The sequence below is a fragment of the Astatotilapia calliptera genome, chromosome 7 (assembly GCF_964374335.1).
Source record: "Astatotilapia calliptera chromosome 7, fAstCal68.1, whole genome shotgun sequence".
In the NCBI taxonomy this organism is placed as follows: Eukaryota; Metazoa; Chordata; class Actinopteri; order Cichliformes; family Cichlidae; genus Astatotilapia; species Astatotilapia calliptera.
In genome coordinates, this window is record NC_137428.1 from 60161483 (window position 1) to 60176965 (window position 15483).

A 15483-nucleotide genomic window follows, 5' to 3' on the forward strand; every position below is an offset into this window, starting at 1 on the left:
AGTTGCCCTTAGCTAAAAGATGGGTTTAACAAAAAAAGCCTCATACAAGTAATAAGCTCTCCTGTAGTAATCGGTTACTTAACAAAGCTGCCTGCCCTTGGAATGTAAAAGAACAGGAGGCACGACAACTGAAAGGATTTATGTGTTTATGTTTTCTTTTTTTGTTTAGAAATATTTTTGCTATTGGTAGTTATGCAGCTTTCAGTTTAATACTCTGTTTAACCAGAACTAGAATGATAAGTATGCATTTATTAAAATTATAAATCATAAATGTATTATTCATATGAATATTGCAGCTATTGAATGTCTTTAGGAACAGATTGATATAAATAGATAGATATAGGAGATATAATACACTTATATCTATAGACTATATTATAGATATTGACTATAATAGATATATGCATGCAATTTTTGCTTGAGTGGACACTTATATTTATTCTTGGCACAGGTATTTTATACTGTTAGCCATAAAAGAATGCAATGTGCAACTGAACTGCACTATAAACTGGATTGTGTGTAAATCCTGAAACAATAATATCATCTGTTGAAATATATCAATCAGTACATTTGCATTGTCAGCATTTTTTAAGAACAGAATGGTTCATTTCACTGCACCTGCTACTTGTGAAAGGTTGGTGAATGTTCACTGAACATGTAGTCAGTTTCTCAGAATGCGAAAAAACAAAAATAGGATCATGTATACTCAAGATTATAGAGAATATTAATGATAATCTCTTAAAAACTTAAACATGTTGAATAAACATTTGGTTGTCATGATCTGGATACAGGAAAATTAAAACCTAAGCAGCTTTATGTTATAGTCATGGCTGTTTTCATCTATTCATACCATCCCATACTCAGGCTTTACTTGATGGGGCTGTTTCAGTCACATTGGATGTTAAAAGTCTTTAGCCTGCCAGCTCATACTACAAAGCGAGTGCAATATTTACTTGAAACAGTTTTAAAATATAGCAGGTAATCATTTGACGGATTCATAGTGAATGATCGTCACATATCCTGTAAGTATGTCTTGTAGTGAGAACATGTCTGAGGAGGCTGTTGGGTATTGTTGGACAGCAATAGTCGAAGCAGGAAGAAAGCATTATCTAGTAACATGGATTGGAAGATATCCTGTTAAAGAGTATTTTTGCTCCTTTTGTTATAAAAGTACATTTCTGATCATTTCAACATCATGTGCTGACATTTACCTTGAGTGATACAGCATAATTTAAATCTCGAGAGTCTCCCTGACATTAGCACAGCTCAAGTTGAATGTCAGTGACTTAAGGGTGCCTGGCTGAATAGCTTAAGTGTGGTTTGAATTATGTAATATTTTTAAGTGGCTTTTCCTTTATTCTATTTTTTAGATTTCAACTTGTGGGGTGATGTCCTTAATATAGTGTGACTTACGAGGAGAGGAATAAAGCTTTAGGTGATTTGCTCAAGTATGTGTCACCACAGTAGGCCTTGGTTCTCGAAGAACTTCAGAAAGATTCCAGTTTAATTACAATCTGGTTTTTTAAACCATCTTGCAGCAGCATTACTGAATGATGTGTGTTTGTATCTGTGTTTCTGTGAAGAAAGACATCTGTGTGTTTGTGGTAAGATATTCAGTAATTGGTGTAGTGGAATCAGTGCAGTGGAAAGTAATGCGTCAGCAGTGACTTGGAGAGACAGCAGGATGGAATGACTTCCTCAGCATGGACCTCAGCCTGCTGGGGAACCGTCTGGCCCCAAGGTTACCTGCTTCACCTTGTTGCTGACCCCAGACACATGGGCAGAAAAGGGAAATGTAGATTGGAATGGAAAGCTGTCAGGTTTTGTTATCTGTGGGTGGAAAGTATAGTTTATTAGCATTTCTTTTGAACTTGCTGTGAATTTGTCAATTTTTCCCTGAGATCCCTATCTGGCCTTTAATCTGGGCTGGGTGCCACAGCTACTCACGCTGCCTTTCTCTCACAAGGATGCTGTTTATTGGTAGCCTGTAATGAGTATGCATGGATACGCTGAGCTTCTGGGACCTACCCAGCGAGATGAAAGAAACTTTAGGTGTGTGTGTGTGTTTACGAGGAAGGACTCAAACCTGGCGGTACACTGTGGGCAACAATCTCAGGTATGGAAATAAAGAACCAGACCATGCAATTTTGTTTTGAGATTGAGACTTGTTTTTCAGATTTAAGTTTAAATTTCAAACTCTAGGAATATCTAGCTAAAGAAAATTATTTAAAATTAACTAATGTATTCAAAGAAGCACTGCGAATATGGAGAAAAACGTATGTCTGAGAGCATACGCAGGCTCATATATTGTGTCAGATATGGACACATGTGAAGGAGTATGTATTTGGTATTCCAGGTCAGAAGATTCATAGTTATTGAGGTTTCAACTCTCCAATTTAATCTCCACCCTATAAATGTTCCCGGAATAGCCTTTGCTCAGCTGAAGAAAATTAGATTTTCTGGGTAAAGTGGGTGACAAGTTTATGAAATCAGACTCATGTGTGTGAGGCCAGTATTGGAAAGGATACAGGCATGACAGAAAGATCACAAAAGCATAAAATGTCCATTGAAGGACATAGTACCAAAAAAAAGTATATCAGACGAAATAGAAAATAATTTAATTCAGTGGATATACAAGTGGAAGCTGAATATAAAAATGTAAAATTTAGTAGTATTTGTGCCACATTTCATGTCATCAAACTAATTTCATTATTAGACATAGATAAATGGAAATAGAAAAAAAATGATTCAAACACAATTACTCTAAACCTAAAAACTGATTGTGCCACCCTTTACGGCAAGAACTACAATCAAGTGTTTGTGACAGCTGGCGAATGGCAACGAGTAGGGATGAGTATCGAAAACCGGTTCTTGTTGAGAACCGGTTCCCACTGTTTCAATTCCTTGGAATTGTTTGCCATTTTTGCAAACGATTCCCTTATCGATTCCAGTCGCCCCGAATGATGTCACCACGTTGCGGAGTGTGTCATTTACCTGGCAGGAAACATGGCGGCTCAAACGCTCAAAGGTTTGGTTATACTTTACGAGAACGGATGACAACAGGGCAACTTGCAATACTTGAAAAGTAGATATTTCATTTAAGGGAGGAAACACTACGAATATGCAAAAGCATTTGCTCACAAAACACGCGATGACCTCAAATGAATGTCGTGTTTTTAATTCCACTCCGGACTCGTGAATCTCAACCCAGCAGCAGCGGTAACGTTTGCACGTCCTCTCCCGTTAATGCGGCAGGTAAATAATCAACTAACAGTGCATATTATGTTAGCGCGATCTGCCTTATTACAAAACCTGCCATTACTGTGCATTTAGGCGACCATGATGAGAGAGACAGAGTCTGGCTGCCTCAGATGCTGGCAGTTCTCACTGCAGTCTACCGGTAGCGTCTCCTTTCAGGCCAGGATAGACGAATGTCACCGAACAGTGATTAAGTTTGTGGTAAAAGGCTTGCACCCATTTGCCACAGCAGATGCCCCGATTTTTGGTAAGTGAATGTGTTTAATTGTAGGCAGGGACATTACTGGATATTCTTGTGTAATTGCTACTGAATAATTTATGTTATACTTTGTTATTGCTACAGAAGAATATTTATTTTATTATTTTACATTTACAATTTTTTTTCCTGGGCACCCTGTGACACCCCATTGAAGAGCCATAGGCTGTGGATCTCTTAAGATCTCACTGTTGGGTTTGTAAGGCCATGTTACTCCTAAATTTCTATCTTGTTCAAAGAGAAGATATAAAACAAAATTCTAAGCTAATCAACCTTAGTGTTCTCCTTTTTTAAAAAGAATCGATAAGAGAATCAATAAAGAATTCAATCGTTAAACAGAATCAAAAATGAAATTGGAATCGTGAAAATCTTATCAATACCCATCCCTAGCAACGAGTCTATCAAATTGCTTTGGACCAATTTCATCCAGCTTTTTTGCAGACTTGTTTTCATTCAGCCACACTGGAGGGTTTTTGGCAAGTTATCCATCAAAGAAGTCCCATACTGTTACATCATCATAAACATGTTTGACATTGTTTAATGTCAGATGTAATGCAATTTGCAATTGCATTGCAAAGACGAAATCAGCAAGGTGACAAAATCTTTTTTTCAGAGCACTATAGAATACAGACTGTATATGAAGGATAGACCCAGTTTCCAGCCAATGTTTAACTGTCTTCCATCTGCATTCTGCAAGGCTGGTTACAATAAGAAGTTCAGCTGCAGAAATCCATAAGAAAGTGACCCTTTGTCTAATGTGATCTCTGATCTCACTAATTATTTTCCTGATGAGTTCATGGCCTTACTGGTTTCAAGTGAAGCTGAATGTAACATAATGTTCTTTTGGTAAATTATGGTCCCTAGCCAAGGGCAGCACAGTGATGTGGTGGCTAGCACCTCACGCCTAAACAGTCCTTTCCATGTTCTACCCGTGTCTATGCAGGCTCTGTCCAGGGACAGTGCTGAATGGTGTGTGTAAATGGTTGGTTCTCTATGTTTTAGCACTGTGACAGGTTGGTGACCTGGCCAGCCTCTTGCCGTATGGCAATTGTGATGTCACCACCTGTGACCCTGAATCAAATGAGCAGAATACATTGAATGGATGGTCTCAATGTGATCGCTACAGTCTTAGGAGGGAGTGTCCCTTGGTTTCACTCTCAGATCCATGCTTGATATTTAAGTTCATTTATAAAGCACCAATATGGAAAAAAGCACTTAAAACTTTACAACAGATGCTTCACTAAGCAATGAGTGACGTGTCAGTGGCCATGTCCATCTTTTGTATTCAGTCGATTTGCTTTTATTTTAATCATATATATTAAACATGCATTTGTTTAATTTTTAAAAACACCCCAATGCCTCCTGGCTATAGGCCAGTCATATAGAAGAATTTCTTGTGAGCTCAGCACAAATGTAGCCTAAAGTAAACTTTAAATAATCCCTCAGAATCAGCGCATCACTTTCTGTTTCCAGGTGTTTCTTGTGTTAATGGTACATTTCTTTTTTTATTATATATAAGAGATCACTGCATTTGATATGATTGAAATAATAAATCCTGTTGGGTTAATTAACTTGTCCAAGACTGTGGAACGAGTTTTTTTTTTTATTATTCAACAATTTCACACACGTCTGTTTCTGCAAAAATGATTCCTAATTTACAAATTCACACATACTGTAATGTCATCTTGTGTCACAGGGAGCTCAGCAGACATCTTTCACCTTTCACACTCAGGGCAATACTGCTTGTGATTGGAATTCAAGTGCCAGATTTGTGTAGATGCAAAAATCCCTCCAGTTTGCTGCCTATCACTTCTGTCATCCAAAGGCAATTTTCACCATAGCTTTTGTATGGCATAAACAAATGTAGCAGGTGAGCAAATTTTGTGCCGCTTAGAAAAACAAAGACGGTTTTTATCTCCAGTGATTAGATATTTAGCCAGCAATATTTCCATATCAGAGGTTATTTTGTGACATACATTATAGTCTTTCAAATATCCAACTATTCTTTTAATTAGTAATGATGGGAAATTTAATGTCTTGTAGTTATCTCTCTCTTATGTTAAACTAACTATAAATAACTGTTTAACTGAGCATGTTGTACTGTAGCTGTATAGAACATTTTTGCTTATTAGCTTTCACTGTTATACAGTGTGTAACTGTTGCTTCTATAAGGAAAAGACTGATAATTAAAGCAGTCAAAAAATAGGGAAAATATGCACCAATCCATATTGCATATTTTTGTGAATTATACTGCACCCACGATGTCCCAATGAGATTATGTCATCACTAGGTGTGAATTCAGTGTGGCATACATGTGTATCCAGGGAATTCATTAGTGTCATTGGCAATATGGGCAACCCGAGGATAGTCTTTCCCTTATGAAGCAGCAGTGAAGTTTAGCTTATTAAAGATTATGACTAACTCAGGGATATTCACAACCAGTGGAGACATTAAAAAGCAACAAATTACTAGTTAGAGGCTTGTGGTTGCCTTGTGCCAGAGGTGTGGACTCGAGTCACATGACTTGGACTCGAGTCAGACTCGAGTCATTAATTTTATGACTTTAGACTTGACTTGAAAAAATGTTCTAAGACTTGTGACTTGACTTGGACTTTTACACCAATGACTTGGGACTTGAATTGGACTTGAACCGGTTTACTTGAAAAGACTTGATATTTTACCCCAAATATAAAATTTAACACGCATATTATATAGAGATTGAAAATGTAACGTCATTCACGGGTAGAACCGCAAAGGATTCTGGGAACTCGTGGCAAGCGGTACTAGCGCACGCAGGCTTTCAATTAAAATCAGTTATACAGCGATAAAAAAGAAACTCAAAAATGTCAAGAAGCCGTTGTATTATTAACTGCAATAGCCGGTCGCATGACAGCCACGGGAAGCCGACGGGTAAAGAGATCGGTTGTTATCGGATTACGTCGTTGAAGAGAAATTGTTCGAGCCATGTTTCCAAAGTAACAAAGACGCGACTGGATTGCAGCCATTCAAAGACCAAATATAACGTCCCAGAACCCTCCAGCTCACAGGTTAGTCTGCTCCAAGCATTTACACAAAGGTCAGTCTGCTGTTGTAGTTAATGCGTCATTTTTCTTAACATAATTGGTGATATAGGTTACAAGCAAGTCTGGCGCTGAACAGAAATTGTCGCGCTATGCTCCTTTATTTATTGTGCATAAATAGTGAATTGTCCTGACACAATATTGCGTTTCGCTTCTGTTATTATGGTACATTGACAAAAACATATACTTTTATTCACAGGATAAAACTGTTGTTTTGTATCACTAATTGCCCAGTGCGATTACAGCATACAATATTGTTGTCACTGCTACATTTCTGTGATGCTACCAGAAATTATTTCCACTGCTAATTAATTACCGTTGAGCTCAAAGGTTATATTAATAAACGGTTAACGAATGTGTATTTATGACGACGATTTGTGAGACTGGTAAACTTATGATACATACGATGGTCTTTCTACACGGTGCATTTCAAGGTCCTGCACCCATCCGTCGGTAAACTGTACCTGGGCTTGTTGCAGTGACCTGAAGTTACTAAACTTCATGAGTGTGTGCACTCACTCCAAGAAGCGTATAATTATAAATATGCATATAAATATGCTACGATGAGATAGCTGACTTCATCTAACTAGCAAATGTTTTCCAGGCTACGTTGGTGATGCAGTTTTTTTTTTAAATGATATTTTTTAAAAAATATCATTTATTTATGTATGATATTTTTGTCATGCGATTTTAAAGCCGGTCCTACAAGCGCATCCAAGAATAACATGCAGCTTATCTCAGAACTGTCGGTGAAAATTATTCTTGGAGCTAGGTTTAATTGAGCTGCATTTTAAAGAGGTGCAATTTCACAATTTGTGTATATTTTCTAAGTTCACTATTTTGTCATGTGTTGAGAAAAACACAGATTTAAAAATTACATGGTCTAATATTTACATTTAGCATATAACTGCAACATGCTTTTTTTCGTGTTTTTTTTTTAAGACTCGAAAGGACTTGAAATTCAAAATTTCAGACTTGTGACTTTACTTGGACTTTTACACCAGTGACTTGAGACTCGACTCTGACTTGCCTGACATTACTTGAGACTTGACTTGAGACTTGAGGATAAAGACTTGAGACTTACTTGAGACTTGCAAAACAATGACTTGGTCCCACCTCTGCCTTGTGCCATAATTTCGTCTTACAGTCTAGTACACGTGAGTATCATCTCGCTGTATTTAACTGTCAAGCTGTTTGGATAAAACAAGATGGCTTGTGCTATCTATCCAATGGCCTAACTTAATCAGTCTTCAATAAAAAGTATACATATAGTTTGCAGTTTTATCATTATCTAACAAGTGCAGTAGTATTTTTTTGACTCTTGCCTTAAAATTCTAAAATTCAATGATTAATGAGAGAAATATATTACTGTGTGTGCACACGCTTCATGCTCTCTCCCTTTCTATAATGAAAAACATGCACTCCTGGCAACCGAGGCTTCATTAACTCTTCACTCTAGAGACATAGATGCAAATGAACACTGTTTGCTTTGCACATCAATGAGACACGTCACGCTCAATACAGGATAGCAATATGGCTTACACACATGCACACTATACTTCTAGCCACATGTCAAGATGTACAGAGTCCCATAAAAAAATATATGCAATGCCACAAAGTACAAAAAAAGTGGAAGATGGTAAAAAAAAAAGAAGAGCGGCAGAGAGGACAGATAGAGTTGGGGGCAGCATGTGTTGTGTCTCCATCCATCATCAGTCTTAATGTGGCTCTGAGCTGTCTGGGTGCTGTGTCATTACATCCATAATGCCTGTTGCCTCTCACAGCACACACTATCTGTCAAAAGCATGCACACACACACACACACACACAAAACTTCTGCACATGCAGTCATGCAGATTATTTGGTGGTTTTAGGTAAAATACTTTAATTGTGTCTGTGCAAAGCCATTACTTGTCTGAGTACTATTCCTTGATATTGATGCCTAATGCAAGCGCTTTCTGTTTGTGCTGGAAAAATATTTGGTCGTGCTCTGCTGGGCAACTGGGGTGACAGTGAGGCCTGTGTGTGAATCTTAATGAATGTGTTAAACTGTGTTGTCCATATCTCTTTGCTAAGCCTTCTAAAGATGATTGCAGAAAACCCACAAGGACATGAAAATGTTTATTTTACAGCTGCACACAAAATCAAAATGTAATTAGAGTATATAATGTATTGAATTCTTCTTATGTTGGTGGGTTCATGACGTATTTCTTTTTCATATGCATGCTTTCTTTTGATAAATGAGCTTTTCATGTGTATTTGTTCATCCAGCCACCATTGTGCTGAATGAATTAACCTGGACAGAGGAACTGAAGGAAGTGTTTAGAAAGAATAGAGAGGATGACCCAACCCTACTCTGGCAGGTGTTTGGCAGTGCCACTGGCCTGGCTCGCTATTATCCAGGTAAGGAAACAAAGGAGGGGGGGGACAACAACCCAAACATTGCCTTTGAATAGGTTTTTATGTGTCTGTTCATATAATTCTGAAGTTGTATGTGCTTAAATACACACTGCTTAGTAATTGAGGAGATGAGATAGCCTTTATTTGTCAGTTGCAGTTGCCCACAACCGAGATGATAGACCTTGCCGACCGTACATACAATACACAAACATCACGTTGGGGTGACAGGTCAGGCTAGGTAGCAAGGGAAAAAAAACATTGAAATGTGTAACAAAAAAGGATAATCCAGGAATGCACAGATATTAACACACCATAACACAATAAAACACAGACAAGCAACATGGGAGAATATTCCACTGTGTACAGCTGGATCTGGGACCGCTGCAATCTTCGATTGTGCCTCCAGCTGATCCACTGCCCGCATAATTAAGCTCACATTGACTTTATGTGCGTCTGCACTTGTCTATTGCTGTTCCCTCTTGTATGCGTGTTATCTTTGCCAAGCTATTTCTATTCATGAGATTCCCTGTCATCATCGACTCTATAGCTTTATGACAAAAGTTTATGTCTCATATTCATAAATTTGCATTGGCTTTGATTTATCCTTTCTTTTACTTCTTAGCATGCATGAAAGGCAGTCACTCACTCTCAGTATACTTCCTTGTTTTTATGGTGCCCTTCACTAATAGCTGTGCGTCTCCGATAAATAATTTGTGCGTGTTTTCCCTCATAAATATTTTTAGTGATTTAAAACATGTTATAATGTAGACGGTATAATAAATTGATCGATCCAATAAGCCTGTCATTATGTCACAGAATGTAGTATGTACACAACGGCTCCTGAGCAGAATATGACACTAAATACAATATGATTTTATCATATAACAATAATGGATTGGATTTATATAGCGCTTTTCAAGGCACCCAAAGCGCTTTACAATTCCACTATTCATTCACTCTCACATTCACACACTGGTGGAGGCAGCTACAGTTGTAGCCACAGCTGCCCTGGGGCAGACTGACAGAAGAGAGGCTGCCATATCGCGCCATCGGCCCCTCTGGCCAACACCAGTAGGCGGTAGAGATGGCACGATACCACTTTTTTATGTCCGATACCGATACCGATATCATAAATTTGGATATCTGCCGATACCGATATGAATCCGATATAGTGTTTTTTAATCAACAAAACTGTTTTTTTTTAAATATCTTGCTGCATTTTGTATAAGTTCATACTCAAGTTTAAAACAACAACTACACTAAAGCTATTCTGTTATACCTATATGCAAAAAAAAATTAATTTCATAGTTCAGCAATACTGATCAATCTAATAAACTTAAACCTACACCATCCTCCCTATTCTGGTATTTTAAAGAGTACTTAGCGTAAATATTAAGCAACCTAACTAATAGGGTTCCAACTCCCAGCAACAACAAAAATAAATAAATAAAAAATAGGGAACCACCCCTAACGCTCCACCTCATGATGCTTAATCGACGTAATCAACCTTAATTTGATGCAGTGTGAAAAAAAAGCACAGAAATCAATTATTTTTCAAGAAATATTAAATAGATTCAACATCTTTCTTCAACAAAATTGGAGACTGCACAGATGGTACCTTCCCAAAGGTACTATAGTACTTTTTCCTTTGGGAAGGAAAAAGTACTATAGCTTACTAGGGTATATATATTAGACTTAATAGTCACTATATACAGTAATTCACTTCTATTCATTTTACATCAAATTAAAACTTTGGGTGTAAGATTCGGATAATTATTTATTAAAAGCTAGACATTTTAAATGAGAATAAGAAAGAAAAGTATGTCTTTGTGCCCCCTTTTCCCTGTTAATGCCCTATCGGCATTAACTGGCTAAACTTTGCTAGATCCGCCCCTGCACAGTTACCTGTGGAAGCCCGTTTCCGCCACTAAAAAAAAAAAAAAGCTAGTATCCATAACTCGAAAGTTCGAGTTATTTTCTCGAAATTTCGAGTTATTTTCTCGAAATTTCGAGTTATTATCTCGAAATTTCGAGAAATATAACTCGAAATTTCGAGTTACTTTTCTCAAAATTTCGAGTTAGCTCTGCCAATCAAAAATATACGTGAATGAGGTCGCTTTCTTGTTACCCGGAAGCATATGGCGCAGGACCGCGCACTCAAAAACGGATCCCAACAAATTAAAGTATGTTTGCTGATAGTAACACCATGTGATTCAGCTAATAACACAGGGATTTCATCATTTGTGAAGCCAGGCTGAAAACACTCAGCAATCTGTGCATTCACGACTGGATGTAATACCGGTAGCTTAGCTGTAGCATTTGTAGCTGAGGGCTTCAGCTTCCGGGTAACATGGAAATGACGTCATTCACGTAGATTACTGATTGGCAGCGCTAACTCGAAATTTCGAGTTGCTTTTCTCAAAATTTTGAGTTAATATGTCGAAATTTCGAGATAATAACTCGAAATTTCGAGAAAATAACTCGAAATTTCGAGATAATAACTCGAAATTTTGAGTTATGGATCCTTTTTTTTTTTTTTGTGGCGGAAACGGGCTTCCATAGTTACCAGCCGTCAGCTACGTAGAAAAAGATCCTCGAGTAGAAAGTAATAATAAATAAATTCTAACAACAGCTGATCAAGCTTAAACGTGCTGCTGTTGTTCAGCCGCTGGTTTCCTCTTTCTGGTGCAAAGTGGGCCAAAAACAAACAAGAGACACGGACTCGCGACAGAAAAGCCGATCAGCTGATCATTAAGCAGTTTCATGATTGAAGTAGCAGCCAGAAGAGGCAGTCGCTCCATATATCGTTTGGTAAGCTTAACGCAGGAATGCTTTACAAACATTCAGAGATGGACTTACACACTTGCTTTACTTCTCTCGGGGATAACTTGAAATGCCGGGTTGCTAGCGAAGCTCCACATGCTATCCAGACCACCGACAGGTCCCGCATGCCACAGCCGCTCTATCACGTGATGCATACTGCTCCGACGTGCTAACGTTCTGAGGCGAGTTACGGCGTGTTGCAAGTTTTGTGAGGTGCTTTCGTGATATTTAATGGATCGGATTACATTTTTTATTTTTCTCCGATATCCGATCCAGTAATTTAGGTCAGTATCGGACCGATACGTAATATCGGATCGGTCCATCTCTAGTAGGCGGTAGGGTAAAGTGTCTTGCCCAAGGACAAAACGACCAGGACAGAGAGCCCGGGGATCGAACCGGCGACCTTCCGGTTACAGATGCGCTTCCCAACCCCCTGAGCCATGGTCGCCCCATATTAGTTAAATATATTAGAAATTTAGCCAAAATAGTATGTAGTGTGCTGTTTTTTGTTTGTTTTTCTGCTTTAATTGTGATGAAAACTCAGTACATCTCAAATCTCGTCTTTTAGCTTCTCCCTGGATGGACGCTCGTAAGACCCCTAGTAAAATAGATCTCTACGATGTGCGCAGGAGGCCATGGTAAGAAAACTGGCTCAAGGATAACAGTGTTAGTCAGAATACAAAACTTAAACTTTTATGTCATTATGTGTCTTTGTATATCTATTTCATTGTTTACATGTAGAGCTAATTAGACGTAAGCAGGGTTTTTTAATTCAGTCAAATAATTCAATTAAATAATGCCTATTGCATTTCAGTGGAATATTGTTATGATTATTATTACTGTGAAAATTTGGTGAATACATTTTTTTTAGTCTTTAATTGATTGTTCCGTGCAGGTTGTATAAATTTGAGTGCATTCACACAGCACACAAATTGTATTCACTACAGGAATAAAGATTTTTTTTGTGATAAAATTTTGTATTGCTCTAAAAATAATAATTTGTAAAAACAGCTAATTGTTGATTGCTTTGAATAGCTACTGATTTGACCTTTTTTCATCTTTAAATCATTACCATTGAGTTATTAACATAATGTCATCCATATCGCTCAGTCTTATATTAATATGACAATGAAAATATGACTCAAGTGTGTAAAGTGTTATTGTATTTTCTCAGCATAAATGATTATGCAAATGGTTGGCCCTCAGAGTATATGTGTCTCAGTCCAGAAATGTGTTTGCATTCATTTATGACCATCTAGGTACATTCAAGGAGCCGCCTCACCGAAAGATATGCTAATTCTCGTGGATGCGTGAGTTGTTTGATAATCTTACTGATCCATAACCTTCCTGCATCCATCATGATTTCCCCTGATTGAAATGCATGCCTTTCTAGCTTTGCCACATAGTGTAATGTATTTCCCAAGGCAGAAGCAGTTCTAATTACATCAAGTAAAATCTCACAGGACAAGAACTGAGCAGACAGATTGCTGTGAGAAGCTGTCAGGTATTTCTTTCTTGTTTTTTTTTTTTAGGAGTGGGAGTGTGTCTGGCTTGACGCTAAAACTGATCAGGACCTCTGTCAGCGAGATGCTGGAGACTCTTTCTGACGATGACTATGTCAACGTAGTCAGTGTGAGTATTATTAGACTGCCCACTTGCTGAATGTTGGGTGGTCTGTTTATTGAAGGTGACGGGGGGGGGTCAGAATTTACACCCAATTCGTATCCATTCACATACATCTTTACACATACACAACAAATGCCCATACACAGACACACACATATACACACAAATAAAAGAGAGGCAGAGAGATGGATGACCAGTAACGAAATATGGATTTCTCTCTGGTCTGGCCACCATGAAACAGGCCTTTAATGAAATACCCACTGCTCTATTTGGTGTACAGGATTAAAACTCTGCAGTACATGGCCCCTCCCCACCTCTAGGCCCTCAAATGTGGCTGTGGCTGTGTATGTCCATTCCCAACGCTCCTAAAGGAATTAAAGCTGCACCTCTGAGTGGAGTGAACCCCAGGAAACATTTATCACCCTCTTGTTCTCTCCATCATTTGTTCTTTTCATCACTGAGCCATGCAATTCCTGTCAGCATTTCACCATATACCTCCATTCATCTCTTTGTGTCAATGAATGCCCTTCCTTTACACTGTATGCCTCCACTTTTCTATACACAGCCAAGAAACATTCCTCTTCTCACTATTCCTTCTGTTTTTTACCTTCATTTTTACTTTTCTCGCCCACCCATCACTTCCATTACATTCTTCCTCTACAGCTTTTCATTCTCTGGCCATCTATTCTAAGCTTTCCACACTTGTGATTACACTTGAATAGAGCCAATCAGGAGATTGTGTGATGCGTAGATGGGTGCCTGTGGAGGTGTTTATTAAGACAGGTCTTTATAGAGATTGGAGCTGTCTTCGTTCTCCTTGCAAATGACAGCCATTCCGACTTTCTTTCCTCTCTCGAGGGACCTTTTGTCTTGGACGTAATGTATTCGGTTTCATGGTGGACTTTTGATTCTGCAAAGATGTGCAATTATTGGCTACTGTTGGTGTGTGTGTGTGTGTGTGTGTGTGTGTGTGTGTGTGTGTGTGTGTGTGTGTGTGTGTGTGTGTGTGTGTGTGTGTGTGCGTGTGTGTGTGTGTGTGTAAAATGAGATGGTGAGAGATTTGTAGAGACACTGAAATCCAATTCAGTTTTGACTCAGTTTTATGACTTTTGAACTTGAACCCTTTAAAAGTACAGTGCATGAGTTATGATGAATCTATAGTCCAAAGAACTTGCCTGGTTGTATCAAGGTACTAAAAACTTCATTTAGGTTTGTTGCAGTTTAGACAAGTATTAAGACTATGTGGCTCAAACAAGCCAGCAGTATACCTATTTTATATAGTCAAGAACCATAAACTAAAGTTTGGTTGATAATTTTAACAATAATTCTTAGGACTTATTTGCAACCTGTAATATCATACGGCTACCTGTTTTCATTGTTCCAGTTTGTCTTTTTTTACATTTCTATTTTTTAGCAGTTTTGTATTTTTAGCTGTCAACAATATTATTTGCTAAGCATAATGTCAGTATAAGAAACAGGGAGGGTATCAAAAACAACAAGACAGCTAAAGTCAAAATGAAATGGATTTATAATATTCCTGCTGCAATATATCAGTTACATAATGGTAAGTCAGTGTCAATTTCCTCCTGTTTCAGCAAAAATCATTATTCCTTCTGTCAGTCACCATATCTATTTCTTTCTGTCATTGATTCACTCATTTATGCACACACACGGACACACACACACACATGCATACACATATCCACTGCCCGATGTCTGGTCCTCAGGGTGTTGTTACCTGTCACTAAATCATTAGTCTCTGATATTACCCACAAATCCCTCCTCATTAACAGTAGCCCAGGGACTAAGTTGGCATTTGGTCACGGAAGATGCTCGCGCTCGTTCTTCACAGCAGGTCAGGTCAGACGATTGCTGATGGCTGCCTCTCTTCCTTTCCTTTTTTGCTCTCTCTCTCTCTCTCTTTCTGTTTTTTTACCCTTGTCTTCTCTCTTTCCCACACCTCTCACACCACAAGCCTCCACCACATTTATCCAACCTGCTCAGCCATGTTTTGCTGGCATCAATCTTTTAGCCAGCGTC

The 15483-nt window shown here is 38.2% G+C and overlaps 1 protein-coding gene across 5 annotated transcripts in view; it reads left to right on the top strand.

Annotated features, from left to right (window-relative positions):
- The window catches only part of LOC113026874 (voltage-dependent calcium channel subunit alpha-2/delta-1), a 79833-nt gene that overhangs the window by 30201 nt on the left and 34149 nt on the right, over positions 1–15483 (top strand). For all 5 annotated transcript variants that reach the window (XM_080304750.1, XM_080304747.1, XM_080304749.1 and 2 more), the window contains exons 7-10: positions 8866–8997; positions 12386–12455; positions 13077–13127; positions 13350–13449. In XM_080304750.1, coding sequence (XP_080160876.1) covers positions 8866–8997; positions 12386–12455; positions 13077–13127; positions 13350–13449 — 353 coding nt within the window. The remainder of the gene's footprint in view (positions 1–8865; positions 8998–12385; positions 12456–13076; positions 13128–13349; positions 13450–15483) is intronic.